The 20,798-nt window shown below is 41.2% G+C and overlaps 1 protein-coding gene across 1 annotated transcript; it reads right to left on the bottom strand.

The window, feature by feature from the left end:
- Positions 1-1,383: 1,383 nt before the first annotated feature.
- Positions 1,384-17,727, bottom strand: LOC137281679 (arylacetamide deacetylase-like). The gene is made up of 7 exons (XM_067813080.1): positions 17,558-17,727; positions 8,843-8,995; positions 7,609-7,719; positions 6,354-6,471; positions 5,656-5,719; positions 4,847-4,968; positions 1,384-3,236 (listed from the first exon to the last, which is right to left on the bottom strand). Exons 2-7 carry the CDS (start codon positions 8,990-8,992, stop codon positions 2,566-2,568), a joined length of 1,236 nt encoding a protein of 411 aa, XP_067669181.1. The 5' UTR covers positions 8,993-8,995; positions 17,558-17,727; the 3' UTR covers positions 1,384-2,565.
- Between the last annotated feature and the right edge of the window lie 3,071 nt (positions 17,728-20,798).

The raw sequence follows: 20,798 nt of genomic DNA, 5'->3' as shown, positions 1-20,798 counted from the left end.
TCTTCACACCCAAATCATAGCCATCTGAAAGGTAAGGATATACCACGATGCTAATTCCTGCTTTTGAAATTGGCCTGTACGAACATTTCATGGGTATTATAGGTTTAAGGACCATAACAGCAGCGGTCAGTGTGTTTTCGTGGTCGACACCTCACAGTGCTTGGACTGATCAGTGAAAAGATTTTAAGCACGCTTCCTTGTATAATTCACATTGTCACTGAAATGATTCACTTCCTGTTATATCAAAATAAGATTAAAATATTTTCCACTTGTGAACATTTTTGGCTCACCAAAAACGACAACCAAGCTGTTATTTGTAGTTGTTATTACATAATTCCTGCGATCAACCTCGATCTGCAGTCGGTAGTTCGTCTTATGTATCTGAAAACTTGCAGATATCCAAGAAAAGTAATATATGAGTGTATAATATTGTAAACTGGTAGTTTTGTATCATTTTCCAAGATCAAAGTTGACCAACCCTGATTTGATCAGCCAACATCAACCTAGAATGTTAAGTCCAAGGTGCCGATGTAAGAAAGAACCGTAACACAAATAACGGCCATCCATTAACGCCCACATACAGAAGTGCGTGTATTACAGTCAGTTGTTTACTGCAACGTCACCCAGCTGAAACAAATATTCCATTCTATGCATGTGTGTCTGTGTGTGTGAGACACAAACCACCATTCCAGCTATATGGCGGCCGTCTGTGAATAATCGAGTCTGGACCAGACACTACAGTGATCAACAACATGGGCATCGATCTGCGCAAATGGGAGCCAATGACTTGTGTCAACAAAGTCAGCGAGCCTGACCACCCGATGCCGTTAGTCGCCTCTCACGACAAGCATAGTCGCCTTTTATGCCAAGCATGGGTTGCTGAAGAGCTATTCTTCCCCGGACCAACAGCTCAGTACGATCCCGTGATTGTAGTGCACACGAACTATCTGAGTATAACAGCCAGTGTGCTAACTGCTATGGAGAACACTTGGCCTAATTTAAATCCTGCCCTCTGTATGATGGCGAGACAGAAATTCAACAAATCAAACAAACTAACAACATTTCTTATTCTGATGCTAGAAAGCTGGTACCCCTTTCTAACACTTCAAGAAACTTACATTAAAATGCAGTCTCATCTTTCCAAACCTCCCAACCTCAACCTCATCAACCTCATGTCAAACGTCCTTTTCTTGGGTCACTCAACAAGTCATTATCAGTACTATGAGACTTCTCAAGTTCTGCTTAATATAATCGCCATCCAATTCTCAGACAGAGGCTGTAGCAACACTTCTTTAGATATTTCACTAGACCCAGAATGTGTCGCCAAGAGACTACAGAATCAGAATCAGTCTTCAAGACGTGAAAAAGGAAAACAAAAAACAATCAAGAAGGATGCCCTTCAGCATGCTGGAGTGCCTTCATTAAAAAAAATACTTACATCCTGGTACAGGTAGATATTCTTTTCTAGATTTATCTCTCACTAATGCAGATCTCTTAAACGAGTTCTTCATGCAATAACTCCAGCTGATACCCCTCCATCGTCAAGATGGAACTTTAGTAAAGCTAACTGGCTTTTGTTCAATTACTCTGTATGGACAAATTAATTCTTGATCGTTTTATTGATTCTCCTGATTCAGTGCAGTTATTCTCTGATGAGCTAAACAAAATTGAGGATGAATACATCCCTCTATAAATCCACACATACGCAAAGCATGGTTTGGTTATGACTGTAAACATGCTAGGAAGCCACGGGAAAACCCGAACACCCAATGGAGCATAATTTAAATGCATATAAAATTTTAAATGTCAAAGCACGGCACACATTTATGTAAACTGAGTTTCAGTGTTGGTAAAATTATGTTTCGAAAATATACTCACGGAAGCAGATGTCCAAAGTATGGAATATGATCCAGAGGATTAAAGGTTAAACTACCAAATTAAGCACGCATCACGCAAAACCGGGTACCAAATCTGATGTCGCAAACAAACTGGGCAAAACGCTTTCAAACAATTGCCACTTTTTTAATCGAAGAACATTGTGTGCTTTTAATTTATAGCTAACTTTGTCTTCTGTCACCAGTACAATTTAAATCTATATAGCTGTGATACTCTAGTATTTGACTGTCTGTCGATGACATGTTTTTACGTTCTAGCTTTATCGACTTTCATATTGATATACACGAGATTGGTCTTGTCACGACATGGCTGAAATATTGCCTATGTGAAGCTAAATAATAACTCACTCACTCACTCACTCACTAAATACATAAATGAAGAATGAAGTCGGGAGCATCATTGGGTTGTACTGATTTAGCTGTCAACCATTAATTCGTACTGTTCATGCTTTCATGTTAACCTAACTACGAAAATATTTTAAGAATATTGTGATTTGTCTCAACTGAATAAGTACAACAGAGGTTTTTCATATGACCCTAATTTAAAAATATGAATTTCTGAATTCTCATCACGGTTAGGTATGTGAATTAAGTTCTGTTTAATAAAAATTATTAAGTGATTATTTTATGCTTTGTATAAAATGAAACCAAATTGCTGAATGGTTGAGCATCATTTGAAATGCTCTCGTGCATACTTAACAAACAGGGCCATTGTGTGATCAATGTCCTTATACCTAGGAATGAGACCTTTAAATATGCTCATAAAGCCATGTATAGACCCTTGGGAGTTGTAGACAACCACGTCCACACCGGCGTCCTTCATCCTCTGAGCATACATCAGACCATCATCTCTCAGAATATCAAACTCGGCAGTGACAACAAACGCTGGAGCTACACCACTAAGATCCGGTGCCATCAACGGTGCAAAGTACGGATTCAAAATAACCTTCTCGATTTGATTGGAGATCTCCTCATCGCCGTAGTCTAAATTTTGTGTTTCTTGTGAGCTATCACCTCGATATTCTTTTGGAAGTAGTTTGGAATCAACGTACGAGGCATAAATTGACTGTTTCAGTTTCCGAGAAGTGTGGTGGTTGGTTCTGAAAGCTTCTTTCATGCGTGGTGTGTTTATACCCATATAATTGCACCAGTAATGCGCCAGTGTCGCACGATCATTGAAGTAGGGAGAGGCGTTGTCTTTGGAAAGGTATGAAGAGGTCTTGAAAGTGAAGGCTTGTAGTGCCGGGTAGATGAGCCACTGAAACCTTAGCCCGGGGACGTGTTTCAGCTCAGCGAGCTTCAAACTCACTGCTGCTGCAAGGTTTCCCCCAGCACTGTCACCTGAGACATTACAACGTGGACGAATGAGAGAAAATATCCCTTTGCTGGACTATAGATGCAGAACAATAACCTAGACTATAAAAGCAAAACACTTGCCATAATGGTAGCAGAACACTTGACTGAACTATAGGAGCAGAGCATTTGCTGTGGCTGCAGTAGCGGAACATTTGCTTTGACGTTAGTAGCAGAACACCTGGCTTACACTTACATTTGACAATAGTGGTAAAACACTTGCCCTGACTATACTATCACAAAACACGTCTTGATTATGACAATAGCAGGACGCGTACCTTGACTATGTATAGTGGCAGAGCAACTGCCTTGACCATACTACATGGCACTTGCCTTGACTATGGCAGTGGCAGAACACTTACCTTGTTTAGAGAGGTAGAACTGCCTTGACTATAAGTAGAACACTTACCTGTGTGACTATAACAGTAGCTGAACACTTGCATTGATTAGGACAGTGGAAGAACACATTGGCATAGTAGTACAACAACTGCCTTGGCCATAGTAGAACACATGCTTTCACTATACTAACAGAACAACTGCCTTGGCCATAGTAGAACACATGCTTTCACTATACTAACAGAACAACTGCCTTGGCCATAGTAGAACACATGCTTTCACTATACTAACAGAACAACTGCCTTGGCTACAGTAGCAGAACATTTGCTTTGCCTCTGACACTAGCAGAACATTTGCCTTCACCATGACAGTAGCAGAACACTTACACTCATTATACTGATAGAACAACTGACGTCACTGTAACAGTAGAAGACTGGCCTTGATTATACTAATATACCGTGAATACAAAGTTAAGCGCCGCCCAGTCTATTTTGCAAAAAGATAGGTTAGCACATAGGAAATCTTTCAGAAAAAAGACCTGTCATAATTTGGTCTAGCAGTTTTAGTTTACAAACAGATCCATTATGGAAATATTCTTTTACTTTCAACAGGATGCATGCTCTTTCGGAAAACATGCACTTTGTTTTCCTCGAACAGGTTACAGTACCTTCTTTTGAAAAGTGAAATGACTGTTATTTGGTCACATGATTGTCACTTTTAACAAGCGAAAGCTAACTTTAATAGTCTTGTATAGGCACAACAGGAATTGTTATTTTGCTTTAAAAAGTGTCATCACATATTTCACAATATTTCCTTTAATTGTAAACAGCAATGGCTATGGCATTCCTAAAACAGTTACCACATGAACCTTCTGTAAATATGGATTCCCAATCAGTTCAGCCTAACATTTCCACAGCTTCAAATCTAAGTTTTGAAATAGGCTGGCGCTTAACTTTTTATTCTCTGTGTAGAACAACTGCCTTGACTATAGAAGCAGAACACTGACCTTGATTATGACAGTTGCTGATAGCAGCAGAACACTTACCTTGACTATACTAGTAGTACAACTGCCTTGGCTATAATAACAACCTTGACTAAAGTGGTAGAACACTTGCCTTGACCAGAACTACTGTAATACCTACTTTTGTTCTAAACTGAAATTGCTCTTTCATTAGAAATGCATGAATCGGTCAAGCCGCTCTATATTTCCAAACATATGATTTTCCAACGATAGGAAACTGATACAGTACACCTTCTCTTACCAGCAACAGCCACCCTCTCCGCATCTAGTCCATATGACTCTGCTTGGGACAAGACGTGAAGGATTGCTGTTAGACATGTCTCGAAGGGTGTGGGGAACGGGTGCTCAGGAGCTAGTGGATACCTGTAAGGTTTCACAAAATGTTGATAAAAAGACTTAGTGCTGGATTTAGCACGCCGACATCGACCATGACAGTAACACTAATAATGAGGATTTTTATTAATGAGTGAGTGAGTGAGTTTAGTTTTACGCCGCAATTTTCCACTTTTCCTAATGAATTAATGAGTGACTGAACATGCTTTTAGCTCTTTTCCATCGGTATTAGAGCAGCACACACAGGAAATGGGCTTCACCCACGTTAGGATCTGAACCTGTGTCTTTAACTACTCGGCCAACCACCGCCTCGAAATGAATGATGAGGTTGATCACTGGGCATTCTTAAATTATAATTTTCATGATTTTCTTATATATGAAATTTAGTCCAGGTCTGGAACCAGACATTCCTGAGGCGCTGGTTTTTGTGCAGCAGTTACGAATGGTCCTTATATGAACACAGTGAAATGATTGGTAGCTAAAATTGAAGGCCATACATTTTTCAGATACGAGAGCGCCAAAATGTGACCAATCACACAATGCACAGGTAAAAACTACATGTCAATGGAAGGAAGGATGAGGGAAATACTTCGTTATATTGGGTTAACTAGAATTCGTGCTAAGTAGCTACACACTTTAAGTCTGAAGAATCAAACTATGGAACGACGGCATTCTGTTGATTCCGATTCAGCAAGAAGATAAGGATGACGTACTCACTCAATGGCAATAAATACATATCCAGATGTTACTGCATAGTCTGATAATGTATCATCGAAGCTGTCTGAAACACAAGGACACAACTCACAATAATGTGACCATGGTGTATGTCTTCACATTACTCTTAGGTTAACTGGACTGTTTTTAACTACAAACTCTGCAATATGCCATCTGTATTGCGTGGGTCTATAATTAATCGAATTTGGACCAGACAATCAAGTGATCATCCTCGTGATCATCGATATTGTGTTAAACAGCGAGTCTGACCACCCGATCCCTTTGTAATACAAGCATGGTTTGCTGAAGGCTAATTCTCAATCGGATCTTGTCCATATACTTTTCCTAGAGGGAAATTACATTTACTCAAAACCAAGCCTAAATGACCATAAAGGAGGCCAAAATGCCATTATCGATTTAGCTTCCTATTTGTCGAACAATACCTCTAAAAGCTTTAACATACTCAAAGAAGATAGAGTGGTTTGTAAATCACTGCTGTTTGTAGCTGAATTGAAAGTAATTCACCGTTTAGTTTGGCTAAAATCAGTGTAAATCAAGGTTGACTATGGCTAAAATCAATGTAAATCAAGGTTGGCTATGGTTATTTTGAATGTAGTTCGTGGTTGGTCATGTCTAAAACGAATGTAACTTATGGCTCACCGTGGCTTCATTGGCTATGACTAAAATGGACGTAAATGTACCTATGTGAAGTATGGTCCATCCTCCACCATGCAGGTATATCACTGACGGTGATGGGTCTGCAGCAGCGGTGGGTCGGTACAGTCTTACCGGTACGCCGTCAAACATGTAGTCCTCCACCTGTACAAAGAAACAGAGGGCATCAGTGCGTTACATACCTGAATCAAGGGGTGTGGATAGTGTGGGTCAACTATATGACGTGGGTTTGTAAATATTGGGTGAGTTTAGTTTTCAGCAATATTTCAGTTATATGACAGCAGTCTGTAAGTAATCGATTGTGGACCAGACAATCCAGTGATCAACAACATGAGCATCGATCTGCACAATTTGGAACCGATGACGCGTGTCAACCAAGTCAGTGTGCCTGAAGACCCCATCCCTTTAATCGTCTCTTACGACAAGCATAGTCGCCTTTTATGGCAATTGCGGAAGGTCTGTTCTAACCCAGACCTTTACGGGCTGGTCTGTAAATAATCGGGACCCGCCAGTGCAATGTGCATCATGTGTATCAAAAACGCGCATTTGGGACACGATAAGATGTGTCAACCAAGTTACCGAGCACCTGTGTCTCATTGTCGCCTCATATAACAAGGAGGTCCAAGAGTTTTTCACAAGCTAATAAAACCATCAACTACTTGAGCCGCCTGGGCTCCAGATAAGACTCGTATTTGCATATTTTCCTCAATGAAAATCACATTTACTCAATTAATTAACCGCTAACAATAACAATCACTAAAAACCAAATAGATCTATAACACCTTGAGTACATAACTCAATTAACAAAATGACTTGCGTATGTATGACTCGTCGCGCCCAAACTCTACAACAGTATTAGCTAATGGTAGGCGATGCCTATGTATACATATACTATTACAGCCATAGTCACTGTCTGGGGTTTACTCGAATAGTCACTCAACTTCCATGTTGAGTAATTAGAAATGAGTGCCAAATGTTTGGCAATGTGGCAATTACTAAAAACGTTTAGTCTACTGAGATGCCTTTATAGTCATATATTTAGAAGAGTTATGCTCCTAATAAGGATAAGAAACTCGGAGTAAAGGTACTCAGTTCTTTTAGCTAGTGGGAGTACACAAAATGCTAGTTAATCCCCAAAACATGCAATTGCTCATACAGAAACAGATATGGGAGTAAAAACCCAATTGGTTGAAAAATTTCCCGTAGCTCTGTTTGGGACAAACCCTGCTCCAAAATCTAATGCAGCAAGACCTCAGGTTTGGGTTATTCGACACGAGTTACCTTCAGGTGGTCTGTGTCAGGAGGTGGTGCGTTGTCTGAGAGGATAAAGTCTGTCATAGCTCTCGCCACGTTGTCAGGTGTCTCCAGTCCAAGACTTTCAGCCACTCTGCCCTTGAAAGATACACGGAGAGGTTCAACTACCATCCAAACAAGACCAAAGGTATCTCACGCATACAGTATCTGTATGTAATACACGCAGAAATGTTTTTGAATGTTTTTGATTGTGGAGCAGGTTTATCAGCATATAACATATTCTGATGAAATATTTTGTTTTTCCGTGATTGAAAGTTATGGTGGGTCAGTGAGTTTAGTTTTACGCAGCACTCCGCAATATTCCAGCTATATGGTACCTATCTGCACATATTCGAGTATGGACCAGATAAGGCAGTGATCAAAAGCATGATCATCGATCTACGCAACTGAAATGTGGTATGTTTTGGTGAACAGGATCATATCATGACCGTCTGTATCAGAGTGAGTGAGTGTGTTTAGTTTTTCGCCGCACTAAGCAATATTCCAGCTGTAGAGCGGCGGTCTGTAAATAATCGAATCTGGACCAGACAATCTAGTGATCAACATCGATGAACAGTATGAACATCGATCTGCGCAATTAGGAACCGATGACATGCGTCAACAAAGTCAGCGAGCCTGACCACCCGATCCCGTTAGTCGCCTCTTACGACAAGCATAGTCGCCTTTTGTGGCAAGCATGGGTTGTTGAAGGCCTGTTCTATCCTGGACCTTCGCGGGTCCGTCTGTATCAGAGCGACGTTATATATAAAGGAATGTCTTTATACTGATTTCTCACATTAAGGATGTTTACAGGATGTTCTCTAAACTTCAGCAATATTAATTTCCATTTTAGCACACAATCAGACCAGATTTAAAGCATGCAGCTGGTATTACGCACCCACTCTCTCACAAGTAAGACCCGTGAAGGTCAGGGGTTGAACAGGCCTTCAGCAACCCATGCCAGAAATCGGGTGTTCAGGCTCGCCGACTTGGTTGACACAAGTCATCGGTTCCCAGTTGCGCAGATCGATGCTCATGTCGTTGATCGATGTCGATCACTGGATTGTCTGGTCCAGACTCGAGTATTTACCATATAGCTGGAACATTGCTGAGTGCGGTGTAAAATTAAACTCACTCACTCACTCACGGGTAAACAGATGTGTCCGGTTTATTGATTCAAACTGCAGAAGACCTCGCAAGGCAATGGGTAAAATCAACATACCACAATTCTAACAACTCTGGCAAACGTGGATATAGTCCTCGCCTGATAAGTGTCAACAACACCATCCATCTGTGGCATGTACGCCACATACGAAAGGCCCGCAAAGACGACTGCAACTCCCACGAGACAAGGTAGGGTTAAGCACAACATTGCCTGTAACAAAACACGCCACTGCTGAAGCGAGGTGAACATCACCGTCATTGTCTCTGTTTGCTAAAATGACTTCTTTCGTAGCTCTTGCCACTGTATTTTCACTGTACGTGTAGAAGTTTTGTTTGCAGTTACTTCTAAACTTTAGAGCACACACACTCATTATGTCACTTTGTTTTGTTCTATTGTTTTGGTTTCACACCTAATTCTATTGCGTGGACGTATTGTCAGGTAAATACGTTGTGATCTACACTCTACAGGTATTGCAACTAGGCACATGTGCTGTAGTGAGTGAGTGACTTTAGTTTTACGCCGCTTTTTAGCAATATTCCAGCAATATCACGGCGGCAGACACCAGAAAATGTGCTTCACACATTGTACCCATGTGGGGAATCGAACCCGGGTCTTCGGTGTGACGAGCGAATGCTTTAACCACTAGGCTATCCCCACCGCCCCACAAATGTGCTGTAGGCAGCCGCAATACTGTCATCTGTTCTGTGTTATCTCACTTGCACCAATAAGCATGTTTGTGACTGGTTAGTGGTTGGGTGTTACTAGGTACTGTGATGCAGGTGTCGTAATACGAGAACAGCAATGCTGTGTAACCGAGATATTGTTATCTGCACTACGTTGGTGTTGTAACGTGATAACAGGACTGTGGTGAAACCAAAACACTGTGATCTGATCAGCGCTGTTAATGTAAATGCAAAGATCGATGGTGCATCTGAAACATTTTGTCTCCGACCAAGCGCCTTTCATATAGCCCCTGTGTGGTTTTACCAAATACTTACTCGATGCGTTGGAACTCTGTAAAGCGCTGGCATTATTGTACTGTACGTATGTTACGCTGGCGGCGATCCCTTTGATCTTACCAGTGGTCCATCTAATATTTGCACTATGGCTTGAAGGAACCCAAGACCACGGCTATCTGATTGGCTCATTACAACTTATAAGCCACGCCCACAGCTAACATGCTCATAAAACATTTTTCAGCTTACATGTCTCAATCGGATGTAAACCTTCCCAAAAAAACCTTAACGTTATGATATTAATAACTTTTTAATTTCGAGGACATATTACATATTCAAAACGAGGTTGAAAGATCTGCTCATGTCTACACCATATTTCTTCATGACCTCAGTAAGTGTACGGCTTGAAAGATCAGGAAAAGCTGCACTATCGTCTGTATTTGACAACTGAGTCAACCCTTCTAACATGGCCGATTGAGCTTCCATAACCTCAGCAGCTTGAGAAACAATTGTGTCTTCGATTGTCTCATCCCATTCCAGTCTAATACTTTCCACTTCCTCCATTATTTGTGACTTGACATCGCGACGGTTTGAAAGAGAATGATTTTCAATTCAAACTTCCCTCGCAAAGTTTGAAGCCACGCTATAAGGGAGTCGCACAAGCAGGTACGCAATCCAATCGTTCAAGGTTAGTCCGGACCGACGATGGGCGAGCCGGGTTTGAATGACAACTGAATATGTCAGCTGATATATTCAGCTGTTAATCAACACTCGCTCAGCTGTCAATCAACACTGGCTCACCTATCGTCCGTCTGGACAAACCTCTTGTTTTTAGATAGCGTAACTACTACTTGGGCAATGGTGCCAAGTTTGAAACAGATATACTCACTCAGTAAGTTAACTACAAAACAACATGGCAAATTTTGTTTGTTTGGTTTGGTTTTTGTTTTAATTTTTTGTAAGATTATATATACTGTGGGTCCTGAAGCTGAAGAGATATTTTCGTCATTCAGATTATGACATGGTAACAGTAAGCATTATGAGAAGGTGATGAACAGACTCGTCCTTCGTTGTTCGGACGTATGTTATTTTTCAACGAGCAGTTCAGTTCCCGGATGCAAGTAGAGAGATAATAAGTGGACGTTTTCATCACTGATATAATGTGGAATACTGTAAATATCAAGGCCTGTAAGATGAGACGATTCGTGATAGAATTGTGATGTGGGTTTAGTGACACAAAACTGTCGATGAAACTTCAGTAAGATCCTGTGCTGACATTAGAATCGACAGTATTTCAAAGCAGACAGAACAACAAGAGGCTATTAGAAATAACGTCCAGACTACATAATTCGAAGACAGCCTTTTCAGAGGAGGTCAAAAAGTGTTAAAGGCACACAATCACATTACTTTCAGAAGGGAGGCCCAGGTAAACAGAAATTTAATCAGACTGATGGTAACAAGACCAAGTCAGATTTGTCCATGATGTGGGGATTCAATGCATCCAAAGGCTAAGTGTCCTGAAATTCATTTTAAGTGTCTCAAATGTAAGATTAAAGGGCATTGGGCATTACTGTGCAGATCGTGTAAGTCTGTGGGTGACATTGCTGATAACATCGGATCAAGAAGCAGCATTCCTGGAAGCTGATATGAGTAAACCATGAGCTGCAACGGTGAGACAAGACACATCTGCACTGAACTTTAAGACTGACACCGCGGCAGATGCAACGGTGATTTCCAAACATGATTTCAGATGATTTAAGACAGATTTCCTAAAGTAAGGGGAAAGTTCTTACAGCTTCGACAGACAACTGTTAGGCCTGCCGGTGTCAACACCAAGAAGAACTGTCCTACTATTTCTTGATCCAGACATGGACGAGACAGTGGAAAGTCTTGGTGTTATCTCCCGTGTAGAGGAACCAACTGATCGGTGTGCGGGTATGGTTGTGTTTCCAAAACCAGGGAACAAATTAGTGTCGATCTTACAAAATCCAACAGGTTACCCCTCAACAGGTTACCCCTCAACAGGTCCTTGAAGGGCTTGAAGGTGTAGCTTGCCAGATGGATGATATGTTTTTTGTGTCAGGTAGAAGAGTGAAAGAACTTGACACTCTTTTAGAACTTTTCTAAGGAAGATACAGATTGCTGGTATTACACCAAATGCAGACAAATGCCAGTTTTTGAAGACTATAAAACTCTTTGGACATGTCATTGACGCTTCAGGTGTCAGTGCAGATCTAGGATGTGCATGACGTCAGGAGATTCCGAAGGCTGGTGAATCATCTGAATAAGGTTTCACCATGCTTGGCTGAGATAACCAAACCTATCAGTGACCTGTTGAAATCTGATTCTGTGTGGTGCTGGGATACGCCTCAGAAGAAAGGTTTCGAGGAAGTGAAGAAAGAACTGGGTTCTACTCCTGTGTTATATAACAGCGCTAAGCTAACTAAAATATCATCGGATGCTTCATCTTATGGACTTGGAGCAATCTGATGCAGCTTCATGGAAACAATTTAGAGACCAGTCGCATATGCCTCTTGTTCTCTCACCCCAACTTGCACTCGAATTCAGTGTTGAAACAGTTCATAAGCCTTTGATTGTGTTGCTGAGTCCAAGAATCCAACGTTTTCCAGGGTTGAGATATAAGTATGTGTTTTGCTCCTGGCGCGAATCTTATTGTGGCAGACGCTTTATCACGTGCACCTTCCAACAGTCAGTGTCTGACTTGTGAAGAGCTTCGGTATGAAACTGATGCTCGTGTGGAAAGAGTAGAGATTGACTCACTACTAGCTACAGAGGAATGCATCGACGAACTGAAATCCAAACTGTTGCAAGATGAAATGTCTTACTGCAGGAAAGGTTGGCCTGAGAGAGGAAAACTCCATGGTGCTATCAAACCATACCATGCCGTCAGAAATGGACTCACATTCGAAAGAGGGCTCTTGCTGAGAAGATGTAGGGTCGTGATACCTTTGTCCTTTGTCCATGCGCCTGGAGATACTGGACAAATTACACACAGGACATCAGTGTATCCGTATGTGCCGCGAACGAGCTAGACAGTCTATGTGGTGGCCAGGCCTTTCAAAGCAGTTGTGTAGGTTAGTGAGAGCAAAGCTGGGGTGAACATGTCATGGAGAGACCCAACCATCCAGAACCACTGTTGACTTCAGTCATACACGACCTGTGGAGGTGAAACGTCGTCTGGACCTGTTCATGCTGATAACCAGAACTCCCTTATAGTTATCTACTATTATTTTTATTATTATTCATGATACATGGAATAGCTTCATCTACCTTCATTTTCAGCTCAGGCTGTGAAAAATCACTTGAGCTCGTTTTCTGCAAGACATGGTATCCCCGAGTCGGCGATACCTGACAATGGTCCACAGTTTGCCTGTTCACTGTTTCCAGAATTTGCTAAAGACTGTGGGATTACTCACAACACTAGTAGACCACTATTACCTCAAAAAGCAACGGGGAAGCTGATAAGACAAGTAAGTCAGCGAAATCCCTATTGAAGAAGTCTGACGCCTCTTGTCTTGCCTTCCTCCCATACCACACAAGACCTCTGCAACATGGGTATAGTCCAGCAAAGTGGCTGATGGACGACGCCTGAGAAGAACAGTGCCAGTAGATCGTAGATCATTTATTCCTAGTCTGCCAGACCCTACTTGTCTTCAGTCAAGAGTGAAAGATGCACTGAGGTCTAACTTCGACCAGCGTCATCTTTTTATTGAACGTCCGGATTTAAAAGGGTAAAGCAGTGTGGGGAAGGGATTTGGGACAAAGCAATCGTGAAATAAAAATGTGAACAGCCTCGCTCATATGTGTTGGAAACTCCACAACAGGTGAACCCGACAACAGGTGAAGAACACCTTTCCCCTATGACTCCACAGCATTCTGGGTCCGGTTGTTCAAATTCGGTTATTTTAACCGCCGGTCAACACCTAACGGCTGGTTAAATCCTTAAACAATCGATAGCTAATCGAACGTTAAATATGCGTATAAAAAGTTTCTTCAAATCTGTTTTGCCACAAAATAATTAGACTGGACAGATGTGTTTCATTATTCTCATTCACATATATATAAATGCAAATTAAAACTTTCAGAGAAAATTGTCAAAATTATTTAGGTATATGTTATGGGCACTTCATGTACATGTACTAAAATATTACGACTTGCAAACGTGTGTTAATGAATTCTTTCAGTGAAATCAGTTAAATAGTTTAACAGACCACTCTCATTTTTTAAATACTAAAACCTACATGCCAGTTTGTACAACTGATTCAAAATTCTACAATGAATTTTAAGGTAGGATTTGAATAATTTCACATAGAGAGTTTGATTTTTCATTCACCAAGGGAAGCTACACTAATTGTTCAAGATGTAAGGAAGTGTTTACCTTCGTACACAGCATGCTCGTTCATGATGTGCTGTCCGTTCTTATTTGCGTATGCAGGTTCATCTCGGGAAGGTGCTTGTATGTGAATATGTGTTCCATCTACAAATCCAATTACTTTAGGAAAACCTCTTAGCGCGAAGAAGGCATCTTCAAATTGGCGAAGGCGATAGTCAGTCGGCCATGAAATGTAAATGTTACGTCTTGCCACTTGGGCATCGGTTTCACTGCGCACAATCCTGGACACAGTACTCTTGTCTACACCCGGGGTATCCTTCACAACTTGTAAGAAGCCCCCACTTGCATTGAAGCGAAGGGTCACTAACACTTGATACTCAACAGTCAGTGCCACACCCTGTAATACGCATCAGCGACAAGACGCTTGCTAGCCGTACAGAGTACTCTCGTCACGATATGGCTGCAATATTGCCGATGTGACGTTAAATGTTAACTCACTCACCCGTACAGAGTACAGAGTAACGGCTCGCTAAGGCCGAAGAGCATTAGTTGTATCACGGTGACAGGAACATTTTTGCTCATTTATACGCCATAATGGACGATTCTTGTCAATCACGGATAACCAGTATTTATATAAAGAGTTATAAATGAGAAAGTGTTCAAATGAATTTTTAAAAATGTAAATTTACGAATATGTAAGCCTTTGCTTTCAAACAGACTTGATTCTTTCGATTTCATTTGTTTATTACTTAATAAATTTGTCGTAAAGAGAAATTTAACTTGTATATTTGTTTTCAAGAAGCATTACCATAACAAAATCGTTAACTGCATTGTCAGTTAAAAGGTCAGGAAAGGCTGATATGACGTAATATCCACAGCAGTTTATAAATTGGATGCATAACTACGGTTTGCCACTGAGTCTGTTGTCGGTTGCTAATGGTCACAACAACAGTGACATCAATACATTAATAATTATTGCCGTTTGTAAAACTCCATTTCAGAGCTGATTTAACTTCAAAATAGCAAGATGAGGAGTTGTTACACAATGACTTTAATATAAAATGTATTCAAACTTGGCACAGCAAAGATTAAACTTGAAGAAAATGGATCATAATTTTCCAGTAAGGAATATCCCAAATCAACCTGTCCAAGGTTTTTATACGGACCGTGTAAGATTCTGAAACATGTTCACCAATGAGAAATGGCATTTTTGCAGTATGGCATTGTACATACATTGTACTTCGTTGTAGTGTTTGGCATGGAAACCATTTGATAACATCCATGCATGAATAAATGGAAGGCGATGTTTTCTGTTTGGAATGTTTTGTCGGCTAAAATATGACAGAAACTTTCCATTCTGAATATCTACCAACTTCTCTCAAACAATCCATAATTGATGGTAATAACTGAATGATTTCGGCCATATCATTTTCAATATGTTCGTCAACGCTCATTTCATACGTCCGAGGTGTCACAAGTTCTCGCGTGAAAGCTTCGTGTCTTTCGCCATCACTAACTTTATTCTATTCAAGACCGTATTTATGTGTGATTCTGTACCATTACCTGTACTTGTTTCTGGCCGCTCCCTGGATTCACCTGAGAGTGTCTCACTTTCACATGCACGGAGCATGATGTGCTTATTATCAAGTGAAGGAACTATGTTTTGTCCGTTGTTTCGAAATTATTTGGGACCAGCGTAAAGTCTCCAACTTGCCCGTCACTGGCGACAAACGTACAACGATTTTCACTTCTGGATGGATGTTACAAAAAATTGGATAATTTCGTCAGTTGGCTGACTTTTTTACATCGAAGTCGAGACACCTGTACTTCATGGACTTTCAAGAAAGAAAAAAAACAAACCATAAAAAACAAAAGACAAAAAAACAAAAGAAAAACAAACAGCACAACAAAACAAAACCCCAGCAAATCGTGTCAACAAAATCAATGCTACACTAGCAAACCGTATCAACCAACCAAAACCATTTGCCACTAGCAAACGTGTGTCTCAACGCGTAGCAAGCCGTAGCCTCTCGAATTAGAAATTCGTCTGTAACTTACTTCACTATTTGATTGAAATTATCCACACCCAGTTACACACATGCATATCGTATTGTTTTCCATTGCAAGCCGTAACAGGTTAGCAAACGTCTTGCCGCTGGTGCGTATTACAGAGTGTGAATTTCTTGCCCCTGTGTGTCGGACGCTGCAAATCACCTCGGAAAATATTACAAAGGTAGGCTATTGATAATGTCCCACATCGGTACCGTGTTCCTAACTCTTCGCCAGAATAATTGCCTACGAAATCAAGTCCACGACACACCCTATCCTTTCTTTGATGGCATCACGAATGACAGCATTAGTCATGAACGCCATTTTTTAAGAGTTATTACACTGCACTGTTATAAAGTTAGCGGCGATCCTTAGGTGTGTTAACTTAACTTAATGTTAACAACGTGTTACAAAACAAAATAAATAAAAAAATAAAAAACCCAACATGTTATTAGTTAACAGTCGGTTAAATCGGGAGACTCTAACGGTTATTGTTGAGTATTCCTGGTTAAATCTACTTGACGGCTGGTTAAAAGACAACTGATTTTTCAACAACTGGGCAGTGATGATGAACATTCTGTTTGTACTTGGACGCCAGGAAGGGCAGTTGTTCCCCAAAAGAGCCTTCATTTGTGATTTGATTGAACTTGGAGATGTCCAGATTATTTTATCAGAGAGTGTTTAAAGGGCCGTTCACAAAAGGTGTTTGAAGGTGTGTTCAGAAAAAAGACTCTTATTTCATATTTAAGTTATTGTTTGTTAAAATTACAACCATGTTTTAAGAAAATGAGAAGGTAAATTACTTTTTCGAAGAAAAGCGGATGTGGGATTATCTCCCTTCGACCAATCAGTATCTTTATGGCTGGTCATGTTACATCCGGGGTTTGGTGGACGTGAAAGTTAATGGCAACTTTTACATGTGTGCAGACAACAAACCATGATTGCTTGAAATTAGCCTTGTTAAATTGCACATGCTCTTTGATGTTGAAGCAACAGCAATCGAAACACTGTGGTCTGCTCTACGCAGGTGTTATGACTTGGTTATCTGCACAATGTTGATATTGTGGCGAGACGCCCGCATTGTTGAGCAACAGAAAAATTAACTGACAACAGTGAAGTGTTGAAACTCGTCGACAGCGTGCTGCTGCAACTGTTATATTGGGAACTGAAGTACGTGTGTGCAGACCATGCTTCACGTCGTATGCACAAAACTATTAGAAATAAACTGCTTCTCATTATGAATAGTTATTATAATCTAACATTGTACCCGACAGGAGCATGTGACCTTTACATTTGGGAGGTCATCGGAATTCAGATCAGAAAATGGAAACAATTAACAGTATAAGTTTGAAAGGAGTCACTCAAGCGTGGACCAGATCAATGTCTGTTTGTTGAGAATTAAAACAGCATTACCTGCGGTTTGCTTTGCACAAGTGCTGAGTTCACCAGGGGCCGGATCTTGACGTCTGGCTGAGATATGCTGTGTCAGGAGGTAGCTTTAGCGCACTTTAATGACCTACTTGCATCAGCTAGATTTGTGCACGGAGATATTCATGCGTACAGTTGATATGCAGCCGGTTAAATGAGTCCGATGTGCCCCTCCACACACCACACTAACACGATCTACATCTGACTCTCCTGAATGTTCGCGATCCGCATCAGTTTGGACATAAGCGAAAAGGGATATTACTGGTTTTAATGATTAATTGTCAAATTATTACACGGTTAAACAAGTAGAGGATATTTTTTGAGAGATACTATTTGGGAACAAAGTTTTATTGCTGGGTATTGACTTAGAAAATGATAATTATGTTTACTAAGTGGTATGAATTTCCTGCAAATATGCACATTTCGTTCGAGAGGTTTTCATGATCTTCATGTGGACATGGTCACGGAAAAGTCGAAATCTTCAGCGAATCGTTATTATCAGAGAACAGTCACGATATCGACAGATAAATAACGTTGAGGACAGACATAAATCTGATTGAACAAAGGCGATAAATGGCGTAAAATACGGCGTTTTATCAATACGACTGTTTGGATAATGCGTTCAAGGTGCATATCGATTTTGGAGATGAGCCTAACAGAGGTATATTCGTTGTAAGTGGACAGACATGCCCCACGAACTGACCGTGAAAATTCACTTTGAATGCCACGATTGTCAAATGTGCAACGCGAAGGATGTTGCAAGCGGGGATGATAAGTTATCGACGTCGCAAGAGCAGTGTAATGTGTATGACTTGCGAGGTCGTCTACAACAAACTGGTACCACCTCTGATTGCCCAAGGTCGAGTCGTCAACGTGTGACGTCACGAGCAGAAGACCGTCAAATCGTCCTACGTGACATATGTCTGCCGGCTACGTGACCCAGGGCTGAGATGTTTAGAGGTTGACTGTTCTCGCAGACTCTTCAAAATCGTTTGCGGGCTGCCATTCTCGACGTCCATATGCCAATATTGACGCCGTTTCATCAACGTCAACGTCTTCTGTGGGCCCAACGTCACCTCCAATGGACCCAGAGAGACTGGAATCGAGTCGTTTGTAGCGATGAATCCAGGTTTACCCTCAGATTGACGGACGGCAAGCATGGAGTCTGGAGACGACGTATGCCCAGTGTTGTGTACAGGAAGTCGAGAGATTCGGGGGCGGAAGTTGCATGGTGTGGGGTGATTTCTGTGGGAACAACCGTTCCCGACTTCTGGTCAACCGTGGAAACCTCACACCCCTGAACTCGTTCCTTTCATGGCGGCTCACGGCCCAGGTCTATAGTTCCATGATAATGCTCGGCCGCATACCGCGATGTTGACACGAAATTTCCTTCAAAACGCTGGAATCAACGTCATGGACTGGAAATCGAGGTCCCCTGACCTTCATCCACTAGAGAACGTTTGGGATGCACTTGAAAGAAGGATTCATGGTCTAAGGAACCAACATCAGAATTTGCAGGAACTTGGCGCTGCCTTGCAAGAGCAATGGAACAGAATCCCCAACCATGTGTCCACAAGCATCAGGTAGTCGATGAGAAGACGGTGTTTGGCAGTGGTGAATGCGTGGGGCGGCCATTCACAATACTGAACTGAGAAATTACGAATTTTTATTCTTGTGACCTGACATTCTGTATACCCATGTTTTGGAACCACGGTGTAGCCTAATGGAACTGATTGGGGCGCTGTCAGTGTATCGAGTACATCACACAGAACTCAGCAATGAAATAATAACATGTACAGTTTAACCATCTTACCATCTCTTGAAGGAGTGCCTTGAAGAAAGAATGTGAAGTATACTATTTGTATTCCTTATATGAACCTATCAGTAAATAACATTACCATTCAGATATTGTTATAAAGTAACTTAAACATTCCAAACGTTATCGTGCAATAATTCTAGAACACAAACATTGTGAGAGTGAAGCGAAGCAGGCAGGGGTCGTGTCAAAATCACACAAATTAAAACATTTGGATAACATTCAAAAGAACATTGTAAGGCAGTCTGTCAACAAGCTTTAATCAGAAAACAAATGCATATCCCTGAAATTTGTTTAACCCTCTAGCGACCAGTGTATCACTGAACTGTTTTGCACAGTTCCACCCCTGCAAGTAATTTGAGCCTCTAATTGATTCAAACACCCTGTTTCAGTGTTCTATGATGCTCTTAAGTCACCCTAAAACCTTGCTTGTGTTTCTGGGTCTGTTGTTTATCACGTGGAGCGATTTACAGTTCGCCTTTCATCCAAAAATTTGCTGGGTGTTTTCTTTTTTAACAGTGTTTCAAGAGTGAAAATGTCTATGTTCATTCCACAACAAATGATAAAATAATAAACAAAATCAATCTTTGCCAGTGTTTTGGTTGTTATTAAATACGTGTGTGGCAAGGTAAGTTCCACTATGTTTCACAGGTGATGCACCATTTGCTCAAAACACGAATACCCATTATATCACAGGTGACACACCATTTGCTCAAAACACAAATACCCACTGTATCACAGGTGATACAAACAACTGAGCAAACCTTGGAAATCGACATGTCCTTGTCGTCTTAGTTTGACCAAAACTGTACCAAATAAAGTATTTAATAATTTTTGGATACCTAGAAGTAGTGTTGGTTACGAGAGGGTTAAAAAGCGACTCTTACACACTTTCGGGTATCGTTATGAGAAAATTTCAGGGGAGAGTAAGTCAGTACCCTGTGAACGCCCTGATAGCGCTCGCTTGAGAAATAATTTTCTCAAGGTAATACAGAAGAAACACGAGGAAGGGTTCGAGCCAGTGTACCTGAACGAAATCTGGATCAATGCGTTTCACAAAAGCAGTTAGTGGGTACCCGATGGGGGTGATAAGGGGTCATGTAGAAATCTGCCTCAGGGGAAAGGAGAGAGACTAATCATTCTCCATGCTGGTTGCTCCGGTAAAGGCTTTCCCCCAGGGACTTGGTATGCAGGGCAAAGTCCACAGATAACAGAGACTACCATTCTGAGATGAATGGTTCGGTTTTCCTCGATAGGGTTAAAAACAAGTTGGTACCAGCTCTACCAGAGAAGGCTTTCATCGTAATGGACAATGCCCTATACCACAGCGGCAGGACACCGACAGTAATGCCCCAACATCGAACAGTCGAAAAGATGATATAATATCATGGCTCGACAAATTTCAGATCG

The sequence above is a fragment of the Haliotis asinina genome, chromosome 4 (assembly GCF_037392515.1).
Source record: "Haliotis asinina isolate JCU_RB_2024 chromosome 4, JCU_Hal_asi_v2, whole genome shotgun sequence".
Lineage (NCBI taxonomy): Eukaryota > Metazoa > Mollusca > Gastropoda > Lepetellida > Haliotidae > Haliotis > Haliotis asinina.
This window is presented reverse-complemented; position numbering and strand designations above follow the sequence as displayed.

Bases quoted from the DNA above. Each gene is read 5' to 3' on its own strand.
- LOC137281679 (XM_067813080.1), bottom strand. From the start codon at position 8,992: ATGTTGTGCTTAACCCTACCTTGTCTCGTGGGAGTTGCAGTCGTCTTT. The intron at 7,720-8,842 runs GTATGTTGATTT...GTATCTTTCAAG, and splicing joins CCAGAGTTGTTAGAATTGTG to GGCAGAGTGGCTGAAAGTCT. The intron at 5,720-6,353 runs GTACATTTACGT...CTTGTGTTTCAG, and splicing joins ATGGACCATACTTCACATAG to ACAGCTTCGATGATACATTA.